The sequence below is a fragment of the Haemaphysalis longicornis genome, unplaced genomic scaffold (genome assembly GCF_048455015.1).
Source record: "Haemaphysalis longicornis isolate Haplotype H1 unplaced genomic scaffold, Haemaphysalis longicornis Haplotype H1 scaffold_9, whole genome shotgun sequence".
Classification (NCBI taxonomy): Eukaryota; Metazoa; Arthropoda; class Arachnida; order Ixodida; family Ixodidae; genus Haemaphysalis; species Haemaphysalis longicornis.
In genome coordinates, this window is record NW_027526460.1 from 65,162,663 (window position 1) to 65,173,932 (window position 11,270).

General features: G+C 45.9%; 1 protein-coding gene across 1 annotated transcript in view; it reads right to left on the reverse strand.

Annotated features, from left to right (window-relative positions):
• Positions 1-9,946, reverse strand: part of LOC144151795 (aurora kinase A-B-like) — a 29,600-nt gene extending 19,654 nt beyond the window's left edge. The window contains exons 1-3 of the mRNA XM_077682931.1: positions 9,867-9,946; positions 3,910-4,048; positions 475-623 (exon numbers count right to left, since the gene is read on the reverse strand). Coding sequence (XP_077539057.1) covers positions 475-623; positions 3,910-4,048; positions 9,867-9,943 — 365 coding nt within the window. The 5' untranslated portion in view covers positions 9,944-9,946. The remainder of the gene's footprint in view (positions 1-474; positions 624-3,909; positions 4,049-9,866) is intronic.
• Between the last annotated feature and the right edge of the window lie 1,324 nt (positions 9,947-11,270).

Genomic DNA, 11,270 nt, shown 5'->3' on the forward strand with positions numbered 1-11,270 from the left:
GTCTTCTTCTATCATTTACTGGTGCACGCCGTGGCCTTAACTTCTCCCCTTACCCCTTTTTGCGCCCTTTCCTTGCAAAGAGCGACAGAATAGACGCTTTCATTTTGAACAGGCGCAGGAGGCGCTGGCTTCGCCTTGCCAGAGCTTGAAGGTGGGATTGACACCTGGAGTATTACAGTTGTTGCTCCCAGTGACTCTATATCGTTACAATTCATGCCAACATCGTAGACGCACAGCTCCCTCAAGGCAATGGAGGAAAAAGTGAAAGTGGCACTGCTGCTGAAGACGTATGAACTTTACCAGTGGCAAGAAACGTGCTGCCGCGTTGCTCTGCACCAACCGCAAAGCATTCTCCCGCTGCTGCTACAACTTATGCCCATCCCTCCCAGATGTTCCAACTGCCCAAGCTCCCACAGTCACGTGACGACCAAAGAGACCGTCCGAGGCGCAGGGGCAGGGTGCCCTAACAAGTACCTTGACGACCGGGCATGCACAGACCACCCGAAGTCGGCGATCTTGATCTCCCCGTTGTACCCCAGAAGGAGGTTCTCGGGCTTGATGTCGCGGTGGATGACCTTGTTCTCGTGGCACACCTTCAGGGCATTGCAGAGCTGGTAGATGTACTGCGCATGCCCCCGCACACACCGACGAATGACAGGACAGGGTACAGAGGCTGACAGTGGCGTGCAGATGCAATCAAAAGTAAGCGGAGCAAAGATCGGAGAATTTAAGAGAATTCCTCCGCCACGTGCCTTGTCAGTATCGCGTACGAGACTGTTTAAGGACGCCCTCCTAACTAAATCTGCCGACACCAACAGAATTTATGCTGATAGTAACATAGGTGCGAAGCTATTTCAAATTCACAAACGAGTGCTTCGTTTACTTCTAAAGAGTCGAGGGGCGAAATCCGTTAATTAAGAAAAACAAAACTATTACCTTTAACACGCTTGTCTACACGGCTGAAGAAAACTCTCCCAGTGAGTGGTAGGGTGGAACATACGGTACAGGTTCGCCAATTCCTCACTGCGCTCAATGAATTACACTCACCGTAAAATGCTGCATAAATGGGTTTAATAACTGCGAAGGGCCAGCTACGGATAAAAGCCCTTACCTACACCAACTCGACCCAGGCCTCTTCCTTTATCGCCTGCTGCTAATGGCAGTATATTCGCAGGAACTATTTGGTGCGACTCCTGTAAGTACAAGCGGATCATATCCTAGTGTCAATACAAAAAATGCCCCCTCCCTCTCGATTTTGCAGGAAAGAAAGGACTTCCCACCTCTCCCACCCAAACCATTCGCATGATTGAGGGTCCCACCATCGTTCCTGCACCGCATATCAAGATACTCGGTATGAACATTTGGTTTCACCGCGCGAACCTCCATGCGAGCCTCCGCAAGCATACCTCGGACTGAATACCTACCATGTCGAGGGTAAATCCGAGAGGCAGACACGCCTTGCCTGGCTCACACATTCATAATTCATACTATTTTATACACTTACCCTCGCGAAATCCCCACCGCGGCAGAAACTCTGAATAAGCATGAAATGATCATATATACCTACATATAGAGTATGGACAGCGCTTGTGCGTGTTTGGAATCGAGTCCGCAGCCAGTACTGGTGGCATGGGGAGGGAATGGAAACGACGGCAACGAAAGGCCAATATTTGTGCATGAATAGCAGACAGTGCGCTGATAAAACGAGCAAATGTAGCCAGTGAGACAGGCGACAAGAAAAAAACGTCGTATTGCGAACTTCTCAAACCGTAACAGGGAATGCGCTCGGGTCGAGCTTCAAGTTCGCAGAGAAGGGCGAAATTTCCACGCATTCTTAAGCCCACCAAAAATATCTTAAATTATTCTCGGAGAAAAGTCAGTACCAGAGAACCTCTGGTAATTTCTCTCGAATAAGAATGAGGGCAAATTCGAGTTAGTTTATTGAATCAAAATCAAACATTGAAGGAAATGTGAAAAAGGTATCTTAGTTTCTATAAAGTGCGTTTTTTTCACTGGCTAGGGTACTACCCTTGTCAGCTAATCGCTAAATAGATCTCAGTTGCAGCACTAGGGCATTCACATTACACAAAATCCCATTGAAGGAAAGGGCCGCTGTTTCAAATTTCAGTACACAAAGTCCATTGTGCTTGCTACATCCCCAAGCATTACCTTCGTTCGCTAATGTCGTAAAAAAAGCAGTTCGCTACGTTTTCATGTGCAGCCATGTCTGTTCCTATGCAGAGGCGCGCCTGACAATCGATCGCTGGCTTTCGTGTAAGAAACGACGATGTCTGTGATAGATTGCGCATTTCGCCACTGTACGAGTCCTTTGGCAATTCCATGCGACATCACGGAATATTCTCCCGGAAGTGGTTGCGTGGTTACCTCACTCTGAATAGACAAGACCAGTGGATATGGTGGAGCGCCCACCCAACTGAACTAATGGATTTTCTTCTATTTGTGATTCTTGTCTTCAAACGTCGTGGCTCAGATTAAGGCGGGCTAATATTGTTCAAAAGGCGGGATGCACTGTCTAGTTGTTATTCCACGACACAAACAGCGAAAAAGACAGACCGCAGAGGGATAAAGGGACAATAAGCCAGCGCTCCCTTGTACATGGAAACAAAACTTAAAGGATGGTCTCAAATCCACATATTTCCAACCTGGCAAGAAAATAAACGGACAAATACTTCTATAGGCATGAAAAATTACAATGTTCAGTTTAGAATTGTCGCATTCTCTTGGGCCCTAATTATTATTTCATCGTGTTCTGGTCTGCACGGGCTAGGCTTTACGGGACTTAAAATCACATGTAGTCTCGAGATCACCGGGCGTTACGCCAACCCAGTTTCACGCCTTCTAAGAATAGCCTCACACTCACGCAATCTCGCAAGTGCTGAGGCTCACTGCGGTTCAAACTCACGCTCAGCTGCCTCCCACGAAGACAAACTCACGCCTAAGTCTGCGCCCAAATGTAGTCGCAGTAGCGGACTCGAGAGTGCATCTGTTGAACTGCAATATTCTTTACACGCATTTGCATTTTTTTTCTGGTGATCTGGATTTCACCTGATTTGCACATACGATTTGGGCAGTGAAGGACCGGTCAGTGAAGTGAAATCTGGTTGGCTTATGCGTATTTATGCGGACAAATGATTATGAGGCATGGCAAGGCATCATCCACATTCAGGTGAAACTCTCCAGCCCAACGCAGGTCTCACAGCAGTTATTGTTCTGGAGTTATTCAGCAGACTGCAAAATACTTTTGCACAGTTATTATAGACAGAGAGCGAAAGCTTGATTTGTGCGCAGTTTGACGTTTAGGACATTGGGACACCAAGCTCTCGAGCCATGAAAGCTACGCCATTGAAATGCATAAGGAGCAAATTTTGACAACGAATCACACAAAAAATATTCAGAGTTCTGGAAAGTATTTTAGAGTTTTCATGTCTAAATGAACTTCTTGCGCTGTGTGAAATAACACTTTCTCGCAATGGATATACTTTTTTTAGGGACAGCTTTGGAGATATCAGGGTTTATGGCATTGATCAAGACGTTCCTATACTGCCAGTAAAATAACAGTTTGATGCTTACGTAGTTTTTGTGTTATATTATGGCCTGCAAGCGCCCCCCAATATACATCCATAATATTAATTGAGCCGTAGGTAGAGTAGGTAGAAGAATAGGTAGAGAAGAACAGGCAGAGCTCTCTTTCTTTTAGCGGTAGACTATTTTCCGGTAGATAATTTGCTCTACCGGGAGTGGGGGGGGGGAGAAAAAAATGCGCAGGAATTCAGATAATTGTCTAATAACTCGTACGGTTTTTACGCCGCTCATCTTCACTGAGTTTTTATAGCCAGATTTGGCTATGGGTGCACAAACACGTTGAGTAATTTTAGAACAATCTCTTACCGTTGCTGCCTGCTTGTCGGTGAAGCGGCTGACCTTTTTCAGCTTTTTGTAGAGCTCTCCCTGAGGGGCGTACTCAAGGATGAGGTAAACCCTGGTCTCGTCATGAAACCAGTTGTACATGCACAGGATGTTCGGGTGTCTGTAAGAGTGCAAGGAAGGCCTCATTGAAGGAATGGACAGACCGGTGGAACACCCTTACATACCAAACCACAGTGACAGCTCAGCGCACTCGGCACCCCGCTCACAACAAATGCTCGCCCCCAAATTCAGCCATGAGCGTAAGGCCCGGTTAAATAGGATTTTGAGGTGGCTCCGATAATTCGAACCATGAGTTATTTGAAACAAATTCAACTGTTGAGCTAAGCTCCTGTGGCTAAGATACCGTGTTTATGGCGTTTGCGCGAGGGCAGAAAAACACAATGTTGGATATCCAGCGTACAAAGGCTAAGCTTATGGCCAAAGCAAACGCATTTCGCCGCTGTTTTAGGATGTATGAGTCTGTGTCGTTGTGCGTGAGGTGGTGTGCGCGTGATAGGGAATATAGCGCGGAGCTGGAAACCAAACGTTCGGGTGTGTGTGCTATTAAAACGCAGTCAACGCCAAAGTGACATGGTGTTAAAAACATGGGTTGTACGTCAAACATGCTTGTCTGATTACTTGCGTAAGCATTGGGAGGGAATTCATTACACACAGAAGGCACAAAGTAGATTCATAATAAAAGGTTTGCGGCTTGGACGCTCAACAAAAGTAAAACTTCCTCGTACATTTCATCTAAATTCTACGTCACCTCTACGCCGTGTGCTAAAAAGCTGCGCTTGTCATCCACTCTCACAGGGCCGGAATGGAGGGTGAAATTTTTCGTTTGCCAGGCCGTTCTTAATATATTATTCAGGCTGCTTACATTGAACACAGATTTTAGGGGAATTTGAGGTGTTTTTCCTTTGTGGCCCGCACGCGAAACAATAAAGAACATTGGTTTGAGCAGTTCCCGGTGATTTAAGAGAGAGAGAGAGAGAGAGAGAAGAGAGAGAGAGAGAAACTGGAGCGAAATAGCACTCAGCCTAGTTCGTCAAAAACCGGCAGTTCTTGTCAGGGAGGCGTTGAAGAGAATAAAACACGAATAATTAAAAACAAGCCCACAATTTTCACCACCCAAAACCTGGTAAATCTGAACTGATAACGTTTTACCCAGGTCTGACCTACTTCAGCCGAATCCAATCTAATTATGTGTCGCACTCAGCAGCCCGGAGACAAGGAGCCAGCAGTGGAGAAGGTCAAGTCGAGCAAAACATTTAAAAAATAGCCCCGGTGACTTTATATACAACCACTAAAAAGTGCAAGACTTCAGGCCAAAAACCTATTATGTCTGGCTGGTCATTCTGCCTCCAGCAGAAGCACTGTTTTTATCGCAAGCAAAAGTTTTGCCTTCGCCCATATTTATTGTGGCGGCAGCCTTAGGACGCATCAATAAATCATCATAATCAATCGTCATCGATTGCAGTGAAGACGACTGCTCTACTGATTGGAGATTGCAAAGACTTGGACCGTAATCGTACATAGTCCCCAGTTTGTCGAAATCTGCATAAAGAGGGCCGCATGGCGGGTGTAGCTCGCAGCTTTGTGTCCACCAGCTACTTAAGATGTGTGCTTCTACAACTATATCTTTTATTTGCTCTAGTGGAATGGCTCTGAATAAGTGTAACGAGAACTTGCTCCCTCTTTTCCCGTCAACGTTGTACCCGAACGGTCCTCTTTAAAGTCATGATATTGCAAGGCAGCATTTCACCATCTATTCCATTTCACTGGGATCATTAGAAATATTCTCTTGCTGTACCAAGTTGAGAATAACACAGCGAGTCCTCTACTACTTTAAGTGCCTGGGCAGTTACATGGAAACCCACAGAACTATATGTATACCATGGAGTATCTCTAGCAAGCCTAATGTGCCGTTATAAATTTGGTGACATACAATATAGGTTACAAGAAGCACCCGGGAACGAAGGTAAATTTCTGCTAAATTAGCACCGTAGGCATTTGCCAGGATATGTGAAACGCATGCAAGACACGTGAGTCCCGGCAGCACATCTAGGGTAAACCTTTGCCAACTTCTAGTTGCTCGACGACCTCACACCATCAGCTATTCCAATCCCATACCATCCCTTCCGAGCAATTACGCGCCCATCCACTAACACTGCATTCAAACAATCTCGGCGTCTCTTCAACACGCTGAGCGCCGACATCACCTATTGGAACGACGTTATCTACAGCGGCGCCATGGCCGGTTAATCTGAGTGTTTTCAAATTCCGCGGTAGGAACAGTGCTAGTGCGTCCAGCAATACCCACGGTGTCCACCGCAACCCTCGACACACGACAACGTTCTGGACGTTTCCCGAAGTGACGTCACGCCAGGCACGCCTCCTTCACCCCCAACACCATCGTCGTTAAGCACTTGGTCCAGTTTCAATCTCGAATTGAATCTCTTTTAAGTAATGCACTTTATAAGCGACCCCAAACCATCCACCGCCGGCGGCGGCGGCGTCCGCAGTGCTCCTCTGTATTTATAAAAGAGACAGCATCCGGCGCCAGGTTTCGATCCGAGGACTTTGCGGCCGCAGCGCGACGCTCTACCGACCAAGCCACGGACGCGACGCTGATATCAGTGTTAGTGACGCGCGTTATATCTTTAACGCATTCAAACTACGTCGTCAGCGGCGTGCGTTGGCGACTCAGCGGCGTTATAGCGGCTTGATAACTGCGTGGTGTACACGTGATACTACAAACCCGATGGAAGAGATGGAAGAGAAGGCGGCGAGGCGGTGGGCTGCGGGGGCCGAGCGCAAGCGCCGCAAGCGGGCCGACAACCGTGCATTCGCACTTTCACATTCTCCCCCTCGGGGAAATGCGGGGGAATTTTTTGACAAGAGGCGAGCCAAAGAGTGGCGCGTGTCCAAAAGTCGTCGACGACTGGCCTAAAATGTTTTCCGTTTTAGTAAAAACCTTTAGAGCCCTCCAACTACTGTGAAGGTGGCAGACCAGCGAAGTTTTATTGGTGGATAATATATATATTGTGTTATGTGTGGGTACGTACTTTACTCGTCGACTAAAGCCACTTGAACATAACTTCGCTAAGGTAATTATACATTTTTATATAATCTTTTTCGGATTAGTTTAGATAGAACAACAGGTACACCGCTAGGCTACGTGTACTAGATCGACATCTACGGAACATTCACAAGAAACTAGCGGCGTAAGTTTTTCGTGTCCACGCAAAGCGATGACGTAAGGACACCGACCACCATCAGAGAGTATGTCGAAATAACGCTTCGATGTAAAATTGCAAAAACTGCAGAAATTCCGAGAATTGTCTAATAACGCGCAGCTTTCGTATGCCGCTTGTATAGGCTGCGAGTTCTTCACACCCAAATATGGCTATGAGTAGTGAAAGACGGTGAATATTTTTACACTTTAAAATTTTTCTTTTGTTTCTTTTCGCCAATGATGTAAATGTACAGGGTACCCCGCTATCTTGCACCAAGATATTAAAAAAGAGGAATGGCATTACTCGAACAACACCTAGCGCACAATGTTTCCAAAAGACTGGAGTAGAGGCCTGTGATGTTTTCTTTATCCAGATTTAATAACTATTCATAAATAATTATCTCACTCTAGAAGTATTGCTCTAATCATTGACGGGTCAATGAGACACTTGTTGGTACGAAGGAGAGGAATGTAATCACGGTATTTTAAGTGTCAAAATAATTGCGTACTCATTTATTCTGACTGATGAAGAACACCCGAGAAATATAAAAAAAAAACCATGTGACCACGCGAACGCGCGCATCATAAACCAGCGCTCTCAAGAAAGCTGAATGAAAGCAACTGCTTTGCCCGTCACAGGTCCGAAAAGGGAGCGCATCCCCTTGACGCCGCCAGGCTAAAGCCAGCGGCCACCACGTCCCCGTAACAGAGCGTGGCTAAACAAAGCTTACCTCCTCCTTCTCCTCCTCTCTTGATAAGGGTATGTATGGAAGGAGCAGAACAGCCAGTTTCGCGGGGTGCGTGTGGGTGGTACGATAGAGTTTCTTACTTTATACACTAGAGAGGAATCTGGAGCTAGCATCTATATCAAGGCTCTCCGTATCGTCATGGGCCGCCATGATACCGTGCGCTCGTCTTAGTTTTGTCATTGGCTTTGATCGAAACGTTTTAGTGGCCGTATATTCAAACACAGCGCCGCAAAAACGCAAAGAATAGTGTTAGTACATAAGTGAAAATTAAAACAGGTTGTTTTAAAGCTGTAGGAAAAGAAGGAAATAAAGCGTATTTTTGCCGGAATGGTCGTCCCTACCATTTCGCGGGGCCAAAGCGGTAGCTTAACTTAGCGCTAATATTTTGGGGGATCTCATTAGAGACCATTATTTTACTATTTTACCATTATTTCGAATAACAAGTTGTTTGAAAAGCTTGGAAGTGTTTTATAGCGTGCCAATGAAAACGTCGCCTTTGTGGCGAACCCGTGCATCGACCGTCCGGAACATTTTAACAAAACTTGTTGCTAAGCGAGTTGATTCATGCATGAAGAAAACGAAAACGTGGCGTTAAACAGTCATGGACAAAGACAAGGTAGGACGGATACAGGCGTCCGAATTTGCGGATCTTGTCTTCAGCGAAGTACGTTTTTTTTTTTCGTCAGCTACAACTTTCGCGGCGGTATATTACTCGCTCATTCATACGTTCCTTCGACTCTGGCATGACCAACCTTAGGTACGATCACGCACTGCCTGCTCTTTCACCGAACACCCAATAGCGACGGCTCAGGGCCAGTGCATGTACAGGAAGGATTTCGGCTATCGCGTTCCTCGTAGACGTGTTAATGCATAGTGAAGAAAGCAAATCCCAAAAACCGATAGGCAATCTAACTGTCATGTCAAGCCCATGCCAGAAGCTGTTGTCTTCCCATTACCCCCAACGACGACAACGATTCCCAAGTGCACGTTCCTCTCTAGTCTACTAAGAAAATCTATGGGAGATAAGGCACAAACACGGTCGCGCTTTCTTCTTTCTTTCATTTCTTTATTTCATTCCGGCTACCTCAGACGCAGCCTGTTTGCGGGCATTGCTTTAGGATGCGCGCGGGAGCGCCCTCACGTCGTATTTTTTTTATATTTTACGGTGTCTCTATCAGCCAGTATAAATGAGCACGCAATTAGCACGCCACTGAAATTACCGCAGTTAAATTCTTCTCGTGGGTACCTATAAGCGTCTCATTGACACTTCAATGATTAGGGCAGTACTTATAGACTTAAATAATTAGTTATATAATTAAATAAATCTCATAACGGAGGAATTACTGGTCGCTACTTCACTGTACTGGAAACATTATGCGCTAGGTTTTTTCAATGTAATACGATTGCCCTTTTTAAAAACTTGGTGCATGATAGCTGGGACACCCTCAATACAACTAGAGCGACGAAGTTTCTATACTTCGCTAATTAATATTATGGATTTTTTTCGCAAGAATCAAGGGGTCCTGCCGAGGAGGTTCATTTACGCTATTTTTATACTTGCGTATTTCCAATGTTTTTTCGCGGACTTTTGTTCATTATTCGGTTTTGGGGGGAAATGTATGCGAGGCATATTTCAGATTGTCCGATCATTTTCGTGAATTTTTTTATATTTGTCTCATTTTATGGTTTTTATAAATTCGGTTTGACCAACCATCTCCATTTACACTATTATAACGATTAGGCGCGGAAATTTCGCCAAATTTACATTTTTGTGGATATGCACGATGTTACACGGTCCTGGCTTTGGGGGTACTCGATAAAGAATGGTACGCATTAATAGACACAAAGCGTTAGAAATTGTGGGTGTGTTTAGTTGAGAGAGAAGTTAGTTTCTCACTAAAAGGAACAAGTGTGTCTCCATTTTGCCATAAAGCGGAGTGGTGTCCCACCTGAGGTGTGACTGGATCTCAACTTCCCTCCTGAGCTGGTGCTCCACATTGTTCTTCTGGAGCTGAGACTTGAACATCACCTGCAGTTGAGGGAAGACGGCATTTCAGCTTCTCCAGACACACCGTTCACGCAAATGAATCAAGGTAAGAGGAGTGTTTTGTAATGAGACCAGCACTGGTAATGCTGGACGAAGCGCCACCTCAGCCGACATTTGGAGTACCTCATTACCAAATCTGCAGAGAATTCGCCAGTGACGAACGAAGGCCGTGATAAATTCTGCTATCGTTACAACTTTAACGTTTTAGACGTTAAATGTCCATCGGATTAACGTATGCCAAAAGTCGGTACAAACGCCGATGCGGATTGGCCTTTGAGACATAACGACGCAGCTCCCTCAGTGGTAACGGTTAGAAGAGAGGCAGCTTTGATTTATTGACTGATTGATTGATCGATTGATCGATCGATTGATTGATCAATTGATTGATTGATCAATTGATTGATTGATTGATTGATTGATTGATTGATTGATTGATTGATTGATTGATTGATTGATTGTGGGGTTTAACGACCCGATGGTACACAGGCGATGAGGCGCGCCGTAGTGGAGGGCTCCGGATTAATATCGAGCACCTGGGGACCTTTCGTGCGCCGAAATCTTTAACCCACAAGCGTGTTCGCATTTCTCCTCCATCAGAAAAACGGTCGCGGCGCATGCACTGCCACTGCAATAAAAGTTTCTTGAGTCACTGTAATGTGCTCAAGGTGTCTAAAACTTTCATGTGGACAAAGAATAGTAAGGAAGACTGTCGGATAGAGCATCCCACCACTTAGGACGACTTAATACAGCATGTTTTCCTCATTAATAGCAACGTCTTTTTGCATTCGTGCAATGCTAGAAAAACGCGCCGCAAGCATACTTCTGCGCTAGCAATAACTCGTCAACAATGCTGAACACCAACTACCCACGCGGGTCCTTCTAGGTCCCGTTTTGTGTCCATTTTAAGTGCGAATGCACTTTATTAGCGACCCTGAATTCCGGTGACCGCCGTCCGTCCACATAGCAACAGCTGCGGGTGCGCGCGCTCCTCGTCTTCCTTGACAACGGGGGGAGATGGGCGCGCGCTGCCTGGCCGCTGACATGGCACATACCACGTGGGGGATTGGCCAGGAATCGGGCGTGAGAAGGGCTAATGCACCCGCTTAAAGGAGTACTGACACGAAATTTCAAAGCTGAGATCCGCTCTAGCAATCAAGTACAACGACAACACAAATACGTGTCTGTGAATAAATGCATCTTTCTTTCTTTGTAGTTGTGTGTGTGTGTGATCTCTCTTTCGCGAACATTACCGAACCGCGCAAATTCAACTCATGCATTCGCACTTTCACATTCTTCCCCTCGGGGA